Source organism: Perognathus longimembris, chromosome 11 (genome assembly GCF_023159225.1).
Source record: "Perognathus longimembris pacificus isolate PPM17 chromosome 11, ASM2315922v1, whole genome shotgun sequence".
Lineage (NCBI taxonomy): Eukaryota > Metazoa > Chordata > Mammalia > Rodentia > Heteromyidae > Perognathus > Perognathus longimembris.
In genome coordinates this window covers 50,700,151-50,715,657 of record NC_063171.1, presented here as the reverse complement: position 1 = coordinate 50,715,657, position 15,507 = coordinate 50,700,151, and the positions used below count along the sequence as shown (strand labels likewise).

The 15,507-nt window shown below is 38.8% G+C and overlaps 1 protein-coding gene across 1 annotated transcript in view; it reads right to left on the bottom strand.

The window, feature by feature from the left end:
• Positions 1-15,507, bottom strand: part of Ush2a (usherin) — a 618,626-nt gene that overhangs the window by 17,688 nt on the left and 585,431 nt on the right. Inside the window, exons 64-66 of the mRNA XM_048356772.1 lie at positions 5,629-5,835; positions 3,581-3,819; positions 2,403-2,611 (exon numbers count right to left, since the gene is read on the bottom strand). Coding sequence (XP_048212729.1) covers positions 2,403-2,611; positions 3,581-3,819; positions 5,629-5,835 — 655 coding nt within the window. The remainder of the gene's footprint in view (positions 1-2,402; positions 2,612-3,580; positions 3,820-5,628; positions 5,836-15,507) is intronic.

The window sequence follows — 15,507 nt, the reverse complement described above, 5'->3', positions numbered from 1 at the left end:
CCTTGGATCAGGCATATATTTAATAAATACGTAGGCTTAAAATATTTTTTTGCCTACTGGGGTTTGAATTTAGTACCTTGAGTAAAACTTGGCTTGTTTACTCACAGCTAATTCTCTATCTTTTGAGCCACATCTCCAGCCCAGCCTTTTGCTGGTTATTTTAGAGATGGAACCTCAAAGATTTTTCTTTTTTTGGTATGGATTGAAACCATCGTCCTCTAATTCTTAGCCTCCAGAGTAGTTATGAGTGTAAGCCACACTTCTACTTCTGGCTTTTTGCTAGTTAGTTGCAAATAAGAGTGTCTCAGATTTGTCTGCCTTGATTTGCTTTGAGCCTTGATCCTCGGATTTCCACTTCCTGACTAGCTAGGATTATAGGCTTAGAAACCATTGCTAGTAGTTCTTTCATTAGTTAAAGTCAAAGAATGTATTTTGGGTGAGATTAGAATGTAGTATAATCTTTCTGGAATAGTAAATTTGCAATTAGTATCCAAAGCTTTAAAATGTGAAAACACTTGAGGTAGTAAATGTAATCTAAGACAATAATCAAACATTCAAAAATCATTTTGTTCATTGCATACACTAAAAGGAAATATCGAAACCAAAACCTTTTCCAATTATAGATTTTTCATCATTTACAAATATTTTCCCTTCATAGTGATTAAGAGAAATAGTAAAACAACTGAAATACTAAAAATATATAGGATATTAGCTAGCTTTTAAAATTATTGGCTATCTGGGCTCACTCCTGTAATGAACTACTTCCAGTTGATTAAAAGGCAAAGATTAGGAGGATTGTAACTTGAAGCTAGTACTGGGAAAAAAATGAGTTTATGAGATTCCATCTCAGCCAGTAAAATCTAAGAGTGGTGGCATATACCTGTCATCCTATCTAAGTCAGAAGTGTAAACAGGAGGTTGGAGGTCCAGGTTGGCCTCTGCAAAAACACCCTATTAAAAAAATAACAAAAGCAATCAGGGTGAGATTGTAGCTCAAGTAGTAGAATGTTTGCTTTAGAAGTATAAGGTCCTGAGTTCAACTCTCAGTTTAATGAAAATAAGTTTACTCATTTTTTAATGACATAGAAAATACAAATATAAATGTTATCAAGTATACAAATAAAAGTATGAGGCTTTAAATTTATATTATTATTCAGCCATGTAATAAAAACTACTCATGGAAAAGAGGTGAAAGGGAGTGATTATGCCCAGGTATTGAAAGCTGCTGAGTTTGGTGGGTGGGATTATTGTCAGGATTAGCTTCCTCTGCATGTGGTTCGTATGGAACCACAGACCTCCCACATATGAGAGTCCTGGGCTTAGTCTGATATTCTTCATTTTGAACAAAGATGAAAAATTGCTCTTTTACTTTCCCCAGTAGTGTCATGTCTCAATCCTTTCTGGGAGAGCAAGGAATAATGCTATGTAACCTGAAAAGAAAAGGGAAGAAAAGCCTTCTTTTAACCATGGTAGACATATTGGGTGGGCTGATGCCTATAATCCTGACTATACAGGAGGCTAGGATCTGGAGGATCCTGGTTTGAGGCCAGCCCAAAAAGAAAAATCTAAGAGTCTCATCTCCAAAATCATCTGCCAGCCTGAAGATGTGGTCACAGAGGTAGGTCACAGAGTACCTACCCAAGCCTGCTTGATGTCCTGAGTTCAAACTCCATTACTGACAAAAGATAAAAATTGACCTACATAAGGAAAATCTAGACACAAAAATAAATTAATGGACAAACAAATAAAATGAACGACAGAGTGTATAATGTGTGCACAGGGGAAAAGGAGTGACTGAAGGTGAGAACCAGCAGGAACTGTAAAGATGAAAGCAGAGGTTAAATGGAGTGAACATATGCACACATTAAAATAGAATAACAGACCTGTTGGAATGTTTCAAGTAGAGGGAGAAGGATAAGAAAGTATGATAGAGGGGTGAACTAGATCAGAATACATTAAATTCATGTATGGGTAGACCATAATGGAGACCTCTTACAGGTAATATATACTAACCATAAAAGAGATTAGAAAAGGCTTAAAGTGAATAAAAGACAAGTCCAGGTTTAAATACAAAACAGAGGTGGTCTATAATTGCTTATCTATTTTCTTTGTTCCCACTGTTTATCTTCTAAACTGATTTTTCACTTGACTGTTTTTCCAGACATGAAGAACCTTCCTAAATTTCCCTTTGACCTCCACTGTTAAATCCCACATCCATCTTCATAAGGTCTAGTAGCATTCCATGTGGTTGAACATAATCCTTTTAAGAACATGGTTTCCAAGCTGGAGCTGTGGCTCAAGGGCCTGCTTAGCCAGCATTGGGCCTTAAATTCAAACTAATTACTAAGACATAACAACCCCCTCCTTTCTCCCTGGCGTATGGCAGCTGCCATTTGCACTTACATTCCTTTTCAGTGATGAAGCTGATCCACTCAGAAGCAGTGCTGCCCACCTCATTGTGGGCCAGAACTCTCAGCTTGTAGGTGGTATATGGCTGAAGTCCTTTGAGGAACGCCTTGTGCCCTGGCCCAGTGTACTTTGTCTCAGTTTGGGTGGACTTACAGGGCAGAGCTGAGTCTGGATGGCAAGCCACATAGAGTTGGAGCTCATACCTAAAACACACATGAACACATAAAGAAACATACAGGAAATGGAATTAGTTCTGTGCTCGCTTCAAACTGGTTTTCTTAGCTGGATACCAATCCTAGATATACGGGAAGCTGAAATCTGAGTATTGTGGGTTGAAGCCACAGCAAAGTCTGCAAAAGTCTTATCTCCAATTAACCAGCAAAAGGCCAGAGGTGTAGCTGTAGCTCAAGTGGTAGAGCACTAGCTTGGAGTACAAAAACTCAGGGAGAACATCCAGGCTCTGAGTTCAAGCCCTAGGACTGGTGCACAGGCATAAAACAAAAACAAAATCTTGGTTTTCTTTTACGAGAAGACGTTTTGTTTTCATGGAACCACAGCTCTTTAAATTTTTCATTTGCAGAAAGCTGCTCACAGAAGCATGTTATTAATATGGCTGAGATGAGCAGCAGTGGCCAAAGCAGAGACATGAGAAGGGAGACCAATAGTTACAGACTTTGCTGTCAGCACAACAACTAGTCCTTTTTGTTAGTAGACAGATTTGTCTTTTTGGAGAGAAGAACAGTAACTCTTCTCAGTTTAGAATAAAGCATTTTTTCCTCCAGAATATTTGAGGGAAGTATTATCTTTGTTCTTTCAAACAAGGGCTCATTCTCACATTTTAAATCAGATCAGAGCAAGTCCCATCTAACTACAGACGTTCATTTTGTCTGTGGAACATGGGGCTCCAGAGAACCATAAAGAGGAGAATATTCTTCTCATAAATATGAACACATAGCATCGCCTTCCTTATTTAGAGATGATTCTGTTGTTTACTTTTCTTTCAGTTGATTTTATGATATACCCATTATCACGGGAAACATTATCGCTCAAATGGATCTGTTTTGCTATAGGTATTACTTAATGAGTAAGCCTTTCTTGGGGACTGATGGGTGGCATTGTGTCCATCTTTGTGTATCCAATTGGTTTCCTCCCTCTTCCTGTGGATCCACTACCTCTGAATGACACCATTCTCTAGCAGGGGGGTGCTCCATTGGATGGAAGCTGTCCTTGATGTCAGCGTCTGGACCTGAGGAGAGGACAGTCCCGAGGGTGGAGCAGGATGAGTTCTCAGCTCAGCTGTTGGGCCTTTGCTGCAGCAGTTGAAGCAGGTGCAGGCTTCCACGCCAATGAAGTATGTGGTGAAGGGTTGCAGGTTGTAAAGAGTCTGCTGGGTTGCAGTGCCTTCAGACAGCTGGGAGGAAAGAAAGCAATGGGAGGCAACATCACAAGTCAAAGACAGTAGGCAAACATTTATTGATCTGCGTGCTACCTCACGGGGGACTGTGGACGATGCAATATTGGGCCTAGTACAACATCCTCCTACAGGAACCACCAATCCAGTTGTTGCAAGCACTATAAAAGATCAAAAGAAGTTAGAGGAAGCAATAGCACAGAGATTACAAGGTACGACTCTATCCATCATCTCATGTTGGAAAGATATTACAAATGGTGCAGAATACACATTTATTAATATAGGTACAGGTAGCATAACAGAATGCTATCTTTCTAGAAAACATAATTACCTGATTTGAATTGTATTTCTAATCACCAGATTTCATATCCTGCCAATGTTACTTGCATGTAATTTTTCTAGGTCAAAAATCCCTTACGATAAATGTGAGAGGCAGGTACACACATGGTCTTGAAAGTTCCTCTTCTTCTTTGAGGGTATTCATCTTAATGAAACCAATTTTCGTTGTAGGATTTTAAACTTTTTTGAGTCATATGGAGCAAGCTTCTAACTTTGTTGTGACTTAAATCAATACTCTTTGAGTAAGAAGCTGTCAGAAACCAGAAGTAAATTTCTGCACCAACATAAGTAACATAATTAAGAAGAGCTACTTGTAATTTTTAAAAAGTGTATACAAAGCATCTCAAACAGAAATTATTTTAGTTTGTTAATATTATGACTTTGGAAGCATAGGTAATCAAGGGTTGATTGTATTTACATTATCTATATTTACAGGGCAAGAAGCCATGTAGAAAATATGCTAATACTCCTTTAACATTCAATGCAAGCTTTTGCTGGATGTGAATCATCTCTTGAAATTGTGTTTCAATACCTGACATTCTAGAGGATTTCTTCATACTTGCCCAAATGGTTTCCTAAATTGGCCTAACTAATTTACAATGAGATACTGGGATCTGTACAAGCTCTATATGAGATGTGTGTGAACGAAGTATTATAATCTCTACTTCATTCATGAGCAATGTGTGAGTGTCACAGGTCATGCCATTGAGATGGAAGACTGCCGCCTGGCTCTCAGTTCTCCTCACTTTAATAATGCAAGAAGTGGCTGAGTTGGTTTTCATTATCTCTCTTGTAAGGGGTTTGGCTAAAACACGAAGTGCAACGTTCATATGTCTCCTTGGAAACAAACAGCAGAGCCAGAGATGGGCTGACAGAGTCATTCGTTCCCCGGTTTCTTCTAAAAGGCTACATTTGAATGGAGTCAAACCTAAATTTTCACTGGTAGAGACTTGTCTACTCAATCTGTACATCAGAATGGAGACTCATTGAAGTGCCTTTGCTGTCTTCTTTTTTTCCATATTAAGATTTACTTCATCCATCATTTGTTGGTGTCTTAGTATGTGCTTGGCCTACATTTAACTAATAAAATCAATTCAATTATCTCTAAAGACTTAGGTTTGTAACATTTATGGAGTCTTTAATGCCACCATTTGCATTTCTCTTAATGTATTTCCATCTTTTCTGTGTGGTTCCTAAAAAAATGCATCTTTTCCTCTCTGAGTGATCATTATGCTACTGAGTTCAGAGGGCAGCTGAGAACAGGCTGGAGAGGAAGAAAATGCAAGAGCATCATGGTACTAACAAACAAAATTCTTTATTATAGAATTTATTCTTTTTGTTTGTTTTCTTCTGGTGGTACTGGGATTGAACTTGACTTCATGCTTTTGAGGCAGATACTCTACCACTCCAGCCATGCCTCCAGTGCCAGGAATGACTTTTAAGATGAATTAGTCCTGGATTTTCACTCACCACAGCCTGAGATCCACTAGCATTGGAGAACAGCCTGTAGAGACTGACATTCCCGTTCGGCTTGGCAGGGGCGCTGATGTTGACCACTGCTTGAGTAGATGATATTGCATGGAAAGTGGGGACTCTGAGACCTTCTGGAGGGGCGGGACCTGTTCTACATTGTGTCCAATTACTCCAGGCTTTTCCTGCAGAATTCACTGCCCAGACCTCCAAAGAAGAACAGCACAATAACAAGAGCAGTCAGAAGCAAGGCATCATCAAAACGGAGACAAATTCATTAAAAGCAACTGAAGACAACAGGAGATGATAAACTTCTATCTTGCAGCTTCATAGTCCTGAAGGACCATGTATACATACAGGGGCCCTTTAGGGTTTCATGTGCTGCAAGTTGGTTTCAGCCCAGAGGAAGTTAGGGTGATTTTGTCAACTTCTGCAAATGGCATGGATCTGCAGACTACATAAAGCTCAGCAATTCTTAAACACCATCTCCACTAAATCTGCATGAAAATTAAATTTCCTTTCATCAAGGAGGGAATAAACATATGGAAAGATGTATAATCTTATTTATCAAGAACCATTTGTATAATTAAACACGAATATCCTAAAAGGTTGCCTCAGGTCGTTATTTGCATGAGTAAGTAATTTGTTGGATGTCAGGTGCAATAGACAGAGTAGATGGATGTGTGAGTATATAGGGTTAAATTAGGCCCAATAATAGCCAACTACAGAGTGATCAATCAGAATGATAGATCTAAATGGCAATACAAGAAGACTGTCTGTATGTTTAGGAGGGAGAGTATTCCTTAGTAAGCTTTCATGTGCAAGTTTAACTTGAGAAAATTTTTTTCTCGTTCATTGTCTTCTACTTTCTATATTAAAACATTTCACCCTCAGCTTTAAAGATAATCCTGGAAAATCGATTTGATTTTTACTATATACATTCCAGGTATACTGAAAAGGCAGGCAGAATGTTCAAACTATAAGATATTTAGGGAAAAAAATCAGTGAATACTTTTGAAGTAAAGTTTTGTGTTTGTTTGTTTTGCTTTTACATCAATAATGTCTTCTAGAGAAGAAATGCTGGGCAGATAGTTAGACCAACTCCTGTTAGTTTTTTTCATATTTTTTTTTCCAGAGTCCTTTGTAAAAGCAAATTTCTGAGGTTGAATTGCTGTCAAATGCAAATCTCCAGCCCCTTGCTGATAGAATTGCCAGCAGCCCCATATTGAAAAAAGACAACTAACCTACTTACATAGTCAAACGTGCTCTTTTAAGAGCTCAGCTACCTCTTCTTACCATTTGCATACAATCATTCACTTCTGTACATTCTACAGAGCACTTTAACACATGTCAGTTTACTTCATCCTCACAAGGGCAACCTTACAAGGTGAATAGAGAATGGATTATTAGCCCCCTTTGCAGGTGAGAATATTGAGACTCAGAACATGTCACTCTTTTTGTTTTAATAGGGCAGAAGTTTTGAGAATGGGAACGAAAATCCTGCCCTCCAGTGTTCTTTCTAATAAACTTGAGCTGTAAGTCATCCATATGTATTAAGAAGGTGTGTAGGATGACAAGAATTAAGTTACTTGTCAGGTGAATATCTGCAGGTTAGGTAAGGTGGCTCTTAGGAAATGGTTGTAAGATGGGTTCAGTATATTGTGAAGAAGTGGGAATCCTGTAGTGGGCTCGGAAAGTAAGGAGCAGGAAATTGAGCTAACAATGGGAGGGCTGAGCTTTTGGAAACTACAATTCAGGTCAGAATACAATTCAGCTTCTCTTGTCTCCTCTGACAAGGCCAAGGTCAGTTCTACAATAGTAAGGGAGGAGTGCATGGTTATTAATGAAGCGATTGTTTTTCAGGACTGATGGAGAAAGAGTCCCAGTTCCAAACCAACCTCTTTGACTGAAGTATTTTACCAGTAGGTGGGTTGGGGCCATCTTGAGTGACAAGGTTTGAAAAGACAATAATATTCTTGGAAAAATATGAAATAAATCTTAAATAGCAACATCAAATTCTTTGCCAAGGGCGGGGGTGGCTTTTGTTGGTGATTGAAAGGCATGTAGAATTTTAATTAGTCACAATGGATGGGGCAGAAGAAAGGGATGGATGTGGAATCCGATATAATGAGTGGAAAAAAAATCAAGCAAGTTGCTGATTAATTACTCAGTAGCACAGCAGTTATGCAGGTATAGAGTGTTAAGGGACAGTGGGGAAAAAAGTAAGTCATAGAGAGAGCTCAGAACACTTCTGGTCCATGTTTGTGAACCAGAACTGTTCTTTCACGTACAGTAGGAAGGTAGAACCCTTAAGGACTTAAGCTGGTGTTGAAGCTAATACTAGACCTCAGAACTTCCTTGTTGAATAGGGTTTTACTAGGTGGAGTCCAAGTTTCAAATTCTATTTATTTGTTTGTTTGTCAGTAGTAGCCCTTGAACTCAAAGCCTGGGTGTTGTCCCTGAGATCTTTTTGCTCAAGGCAAGCACTCTACCACTGAGTCACAGCACCACTTCCTGTTTTCTCATGGCTAATTGGAGTCTCATTGACTTTCCTGTCCAGCCTGGCTTTTAACCACAATGATCTTCAGATCTCCGCCTCCTGAGTAGTTAGGATGGATTACAGGCGTGAGCCACTGAAGCAAAGCTTCAAATAGTAATTTAATTCACTGTACTTTAAAATCCTCGAGCCTCAGTATTGTAGGGCTTTTGCTGTATTTCTTTTAAAAAAGTTTCTCCAAAACACTTTAGCAATACAAAATCCAGTTACTAACAGAGATTTTTGATATGATCTATTGTCTTTTTGTCTTTGAAAGAAGACCTTCACAACACATTGCTTTTGTTCCTAGACTTTCTTTTTAGTATTCAATCAATTTGAGATCAAAATAGAATTCATATAAATGAACGTGCTTATGCAAAGTAGGATCAGCTTATTTACATGAGCTACTGTGAAAAGAAAAACAGTTGCAAGGAGGAGAAAGTAGAGATAATACAGCACTGGATCTCATAAAATCTACACCATGGGGAGTATCCCTGTTAGAACAAACTCCACAAGAAAAGGCAAAAAGAATCTGAATGACAAGCCTTTCTGTCTCAGTGCCTTAATCTTGTCTGTCTTGGGCTCTGACTCTATTCTTTTCTCTTTTTCTGTTGATGCAAAAAAAATTCTGTGATAAAAAATTCACTGTGTCCACCCACTCTCCCCCCGCCCCTTTTTATGGGTGGTACTAGACCTTAAACTCAGGTCTTTATGTTTTTACTAGGCCTTTGGTCCACAATTGGTGCTGTACCATTTGAACAACACTTTTACAGTAACATTTTCTGGTTAATTGGAGATCGAGTTTCAAAGACCTTTCTGCTTGAACTGGCTTCGAAATGTGATTCTCTAGGTCTCAGGCTCCTCAGTATCTAGGATTATACAAGTAAGCCACTCTCCCCATCCATCACTATAGATTTTTGTTTTGTTTTGGTTTTTTGCCAGTCCTAGGCTTGAACTCAGGGCCGGAGCACTGTCCCTGGCTTCTTTTTGCTCAAGGCTAGCACTCTACCATTTGAGCCATGGCACCACTTCTGGCTTTTTCTATATTGAACCCAGGACTTCATGTATTATACAAGGCGAGCACTTTACCACTAGGCCATATTCCCAGCTCCATCACTATAGATTTTTGTGCATGCTTACATATGAGATTCAGAATAAAAAATACAAAGAATATACTTATGATTTCTGCTGAGAAACAATGCACCAAGATTTGGACACATCTTCATAGGATGGTATTATAGCTTGCATCCTAAATATTCTACAAAAGCTCATGTATCGAAGGTTTGGTCTCCAATACAGAAGTGTTCAAAGGTGGCACTTTGCAAAAGTTATTGATCTGAAGAACTCTGATATGCATTGAATAATTTATTTATGTATTCGTAACACAATAGTGTACTGGGAGGTAGAAATTTTAGGAGATGGGACAACCTTGAAGAAGTAGACGATGGAGCATGATGGTGGTGGTGGTGGTGGTGGTGGTGGTGGTGGTGATGGTGGTGATGGTGTATATTTTATCTCCAGCCCCATTATGGGTGCTATGAAATGCAGTTTTGTTGCACTACATGTTCCCTACCAAAATTATTCTGACGCTCCAAAGACCCAGAAACAATGGAGCTAAGTAACCATGGATTGAAACCTGTGAAACCCTGAGCCCAAATAAATCTTCCTTCCTTTGTTTATCTCTTGCATTTTATTACAATGATGGAAAGCTACTAATGCAGGTGGAGAAAGAGGCAGCAGAAATCTTACATGGGAAAATTTAAACAATATATCCCAATCTATTAACCTCTCCCCTTTTTTTCCCCTTTCCCCCTTCTCCTCCTTCCCCTTCTCCCTCTTCCCCCATTTTCTTTTCCCCTCCCGTTCCTCCCTTCTTTTCTCTCCCCCATTTGGTATTGGAGCTTAGGACCCTATACATACTAGTAAAGCACTCTATCATTGAGCCATACCCAGAGCCCTCCGAATTTTTTGGTTTATAGGAATCCATATAAAAATTAGAAAATAAAATCTCCATGAAATACAGTTTGTTACTCAGGATAAAACTATTCACATTGATTCGGCAACACTTCAGCTATCTCCACCTAGTTCATCTACCTCTATCTCTTTCTTTCTTTGATGGGGTTGAGAACAAAATTCCCAAATCTATGGTACCTTAGCAAGCCCAGTTCTTTGAACTTGACCTTGGAAGGCCTTGGCAGTAGGTGTTTCTGATCTCTTGGCATTCTTATTAATTCTCATCTTCCCTGAAAGTTATAGCAAACAGAATTCCTCTCCCTCAAGCAAGTCATAAAACTAGAACTCTCCCATTCCCCTCAAAACAGACCATAAATCCGAAAACATAAGCCACCTTTCCCTTCTTTCCCAGCAATCCTCATTGCAGAGGGTGCTTCCCTGTTCCTTGAAGGCAGAAATCCTGAATGAAGTGGCCAAGAAGAATCCGAAGAGCCAGGAGGGTTATCTGAACAAGAGGTTGCTCCCTTCCGTCCACTATCATTTGTCCAGCTCCATTTCCACATGGATATCCATTTTCCATCAAATTGAAACCTAAAAATCACCCTTTTTGGTCTTTGAGTCTTCATTTCTAAAGACTTTTGTGTCATACAAAACTGTGATTAACACATTTTAAAATGTTTTTCTCTTATTAATCTGTCTTTTGTTATCAAGTGTGGGCTGTGATCCTTAGGATGGGTAAACAAAATTTTAACTTTCCAGCATGACTCTCTCTCTCTTTTCTTCCCTCCCTCCCTCCCTCCCTCTCTCCCTCCCTCCCTCCCTCCCTCCCTACCTCCCACCCTCCCTCCTTCTCTTCCTTCCTTCCTTCCTTCTTTCCTTCCTTCCTTCCTTCCTTCCTTCCTTCCTTCCTTCCTTCCTTCCTTCCTTCCTTCCTTCCTCTATTTCTCTCTCACACACAGAATCTATCTATCTATCTATCTATCTATCTATCTATCTATCTATCTATCTATCTATCTATCTATATCTGTCATCTATATATCTTTCACCTATCATATTTTTACCTACTTGGTACCTAAATGGCAACCCATTTCATCTAACCCATTTTTTTTACTCCATTATCAATTTTCAATTACTTTTCATGTTATCTCTGTTTAGAGCTGCACTGTGCATTATCTTTAGCACCTTCAGTCTTTGAAATAAATGTTATATGAGTGTATCTTTAGTACCTTAACAGCTGCAGCAACCATTATAAAGGTCATCACCATGTTTATCACAGTTACAGAAGGAACCAGGAATGACTATCTCTGCAGAAAGCATCACTTGACTCCTTGTTTTCACTTCTGGAAACTTGGTATTTGTGGAACTTTTCTGGGTGCCATTTTCCCCCCTCTTGCTTCTCAGAAGAAAATCATGTAAAGTGCTCCAAATTCCTTTCAACCCAACCTTTCTCCTTTACATTTTATTCTAGGAGGAAAGTGAGGATTAGTGAGCAGAACTGCAACAACGTGTGTGTGTGGGGGGCGGGGGGGGGGACAAAGAGAAGAGCCTACAGTTCAGTAGAGAATGGAAGGAGTAAGGCATCCAACTTTCTGTCACAGTGGTGCCTTCTGGGTCCTTACACCAGAAGATGATTCTTCGGTGCAATTTTTACCCTTGACTCTAGAGGAATTTTCACTTGAATGCTTTGTCTCAATGGCTGGAAGTAACCTTCTTCCTGAAATCACCTTCTTTCTAAGATATTTTCCAAGAATACTCTTAGTGGTAAAGAAAATTGCTCATGTAAATTCAAAGGAAGAGTCCTTGATTTGTTTTTTAATCATCATATGAGAAAGAAAATCCCTTAGTTGCAAATATTATATGACCCCTTTATGTTTTAGGTTTGTTTTTTGTTTTATTATTATCTTTAAGTAGCTGTACAAAGGGATTTCAATTCAGCCTGTCAATGTATGAGCACAATGCATTTTGGCCAATATTAACCCCTTTCAATCAGGCCCATCCCTTCAATTTTTCTTTTCATCTCTCTACATTGAGTATTTTGGCTGTATTTGCTCACCATTCCTCTCTCTATTCATTTGCCTGCTCTTTCCCTTCATCTTTTTTAAGCTGAGAATATTCTGTAAGTTTTGTACAAACTCAGGCAACATACTTGGTGATATTTTCTCTATTATCAGCACCCAGCTGGTGTTTGTTTCATCTTGTATTTGCTATTATTTTTCTACATAAAAATGGAATGCAGGAATAACAAACTACAGAAAGCCCTCTCATCTCTTGACTCAGAAGGTAAGCAATGTTGACTGTCCTTGCCCTTGGTACAATTTGAGATTTTGCTCTTTCTTCATGTGGCTTATTTTAAGAATTGTATTATAACTATTGACTCTTCAGGGTAAAGAGATGGAAAAATTTTGAACCCGCTGCAACTTCTATGATAATCTATAGTGCATTCCTTATGGGAAATGAATAATTAAAATTATCTTTAAGTAGTTGTACAAAGGAATTGCCATTTAAAAAAGGCAGTTTATGTATACAGTATACTTTGATCAGTGTCATCCCTTTCAACATTCTCACCCTTCCCTCCCCTCTCTACTCCTTCCTTCACTTTTCTTACCTCTGTAGGATAAACATTGGATTCTGGAATGTGAACAACTTTTGCTTTTAAAAACTTCTAACAATTCAGAGGCCAAGGAGCAAATGAGACAACTCCATCATTTCTACAAACTAGAGAATTGTGATCCATTATTGATTCACATCAGAAATAAAAAATCCAACATGAACAGCCATGCCAGTAATTAATAAGGAGAATAAACAGGTTGCATGTTAACAGGCAAACAATTAAATTATTTGTTTCCTAAGGCCACGTAATGTGATTGTTATCTCGTTCCCCAGAGGGAGACAAATAGATATTAAAAAGGTCTTTCCAATACCTGTATCAGCTAAGGCCAAGAGCTAATTCAATAGATTCGATCAAAATCACCACTTCTCTCACGGCTCCTGATTTATGACTTTGGCTGCGGTTAGTCATCATTCATTGCAGTTTGCTCTCGAGTGCTCATAAATTATGCCTCATAAATAAAAAGATACAATCAAGGAAATCATATCAATTCATCCACAACCTTGGAGGATATTTTCCCATGGTATTTGCGCTAATGCCTTTTTAAAGGGTAGCTTGTCGTGAGTATTGAATATGTTTGAATAGCAATATGCCAAAATGGGCTTGGCCAGAATTGTGGTTAGAGTGGTTCATGGTGAGAAAGAGAAGGTAATAAGTCTGAAATAACACGATTACAAGATGGTTTTATTTCACAAATAGTCCCGTAAGCTCCATTTGTAGAGGAGCAACTTACTGAAAAGTTCAGTTAGCTTTCTATTTTACTATCTACCTGTCTGATTTTTCTTTTTTTTTTTATCAAATAGGTTTTGTATTAGCATTTCTGTTTGCATGGTACTTTATTTGATATGTTATAATCACACTTTTACAGACACAGTCCCTGTATTCCAAGTTCCTTTCATCTAAAAACCACTTTGGATCAGGCAAGACAGAACATGATTTTAATTAAATTCTAGGACTCAGGTGAAGCAAGGTTCAGAGAGACATTGTGCTTTCACTAGCATTTTCAAATCGCCAAGCTGTGTGCGGGTGACTCATGCCTATTAGCTCCTCAGGAGGCTAACATCCGAGGATTATGGTTCAAAGCCAGCTCTGGCAGGAAAGCCCATAACACTATGATCTCTAACTACTAAAATTCTGGAAGGAGAGCTGTGTGGCTTAAGTAATAGAGTGCTGGCCTTCAGTGAGAAATCTAAGGGACGGCCCCTTGGTTCTGAGTTCAAGCCCAGTACTTGCGCGTGCGCGCACACACACACACACACACACACACACACACACAGAGAGAAACAGATATGACTCACGCTATATGTGATAGAAAAGAAACAACAATATAGTATATCTATCTATCTATATCTATCTATCTATCTATCTATCTATCTATCTATCTATCTATCTATCTATCTATCTATCTGTCTATCTATCTATCTATCTATCATCTATCTATAACCATATAGTAGAGATACTGCTTTTGTGCAGGGTCTTCTCCTAAGAAGTGAGAGTCAAGCCAAGATGCAATTGGCAGGAGGCCACAATGTGACAATCTGCAGGAAGAGAATTCTATGCAGGAGGCCTATGCTTGGATTCTTAGCAGAGGGCTAATGCAGCTGGCTTTTATTTTATTATTAATCCTTATTATTTATGGGCGAAGAAAGAAGAGCGTGACTTGACAACTTAGAAGACATGAGGTCTGGAGGGCAATTCCACAGCATACTGCTGAGTTAAAGTTACTTGTTATGGATCAAGAAGAGATTTGAACCTTACAACATTATGAGTTTAGCTCACAGCTCTCTTCGCATCTTAATTCTAGACCTTTGAGGACTAGAAAAAGTAAAATCCTAGCTTTTCAGAAATATGGTTCCTAGGCTAGAATTTGTTCACTGGATGAGATTTCCTACTTTGCATTATTATTAATTAACATTCCTCAAAGAAATTGCCAAGCTTGAAGAAAAAAAAAAAAACCACTGGAGCAAGCCAATTGGTTCCTCAGAGAAAAGAATATTATTTCTGGTTTCCATTACAGAGATGCCTATAGACATCAGAGAGCTCATTGTACAGTTTCGAGCTGCTTTATAGGCATCTTAGTAATGATCAGATCCATCAACAGATAGATAAATCAATAAACAAGAAGAAGTTCCAACCATCTTCTTAAAGATTTCAGCTGAAGGCAACTGATTTACTTAACTATGTCAATGGGTTTTTCTACCCATAGATTTGATTGCTTTATTGGGACCAAGTCTAAGTTTATTTAGAAGTGGAAGGCAATATACCACTGGTGTTCAAGTGCTTACATGAAATCCAACTTAAGACTTTCGATTTACTCAGTACTTTTTTTTATCAATAATTCTAGAGGGCCAAGTCACTCAGGCAAACCTGTATGTAGTGTTTTAGTCTAGAAGGGATCTGACTGAAGAAAGTCATGTAACATATGGAATGAGAGCTAGCTCTGGCATTGGATGTAAGGACACACTGGCTTTCCTCTAGATCATCCGCTGACCTTCTGTGCCCTGCTCTGTGATCCAGGAAGCTGACATCTGCAGATTGCCTCACCTGGGATCATTTCTCCTCTGGCTTCTTTCCAGTTGGGTCTGTTCCCAGGGAGGAAAGAGTTCAGAGTCTTTGTTCTTCCCATTCCCTGTCTTTGGCAGCATCATTTGACAAGGTTGCATCCTTCTCAAAGTTCTGCCCTTATCCTCTTAGGTCTGCAAGGAAACAGGTTTTGGCTGTGTGTAATGGCCTAGTCTTTGAGTACTTAACTATTCTTTACTGATTTCCAAATTCTGCTTAC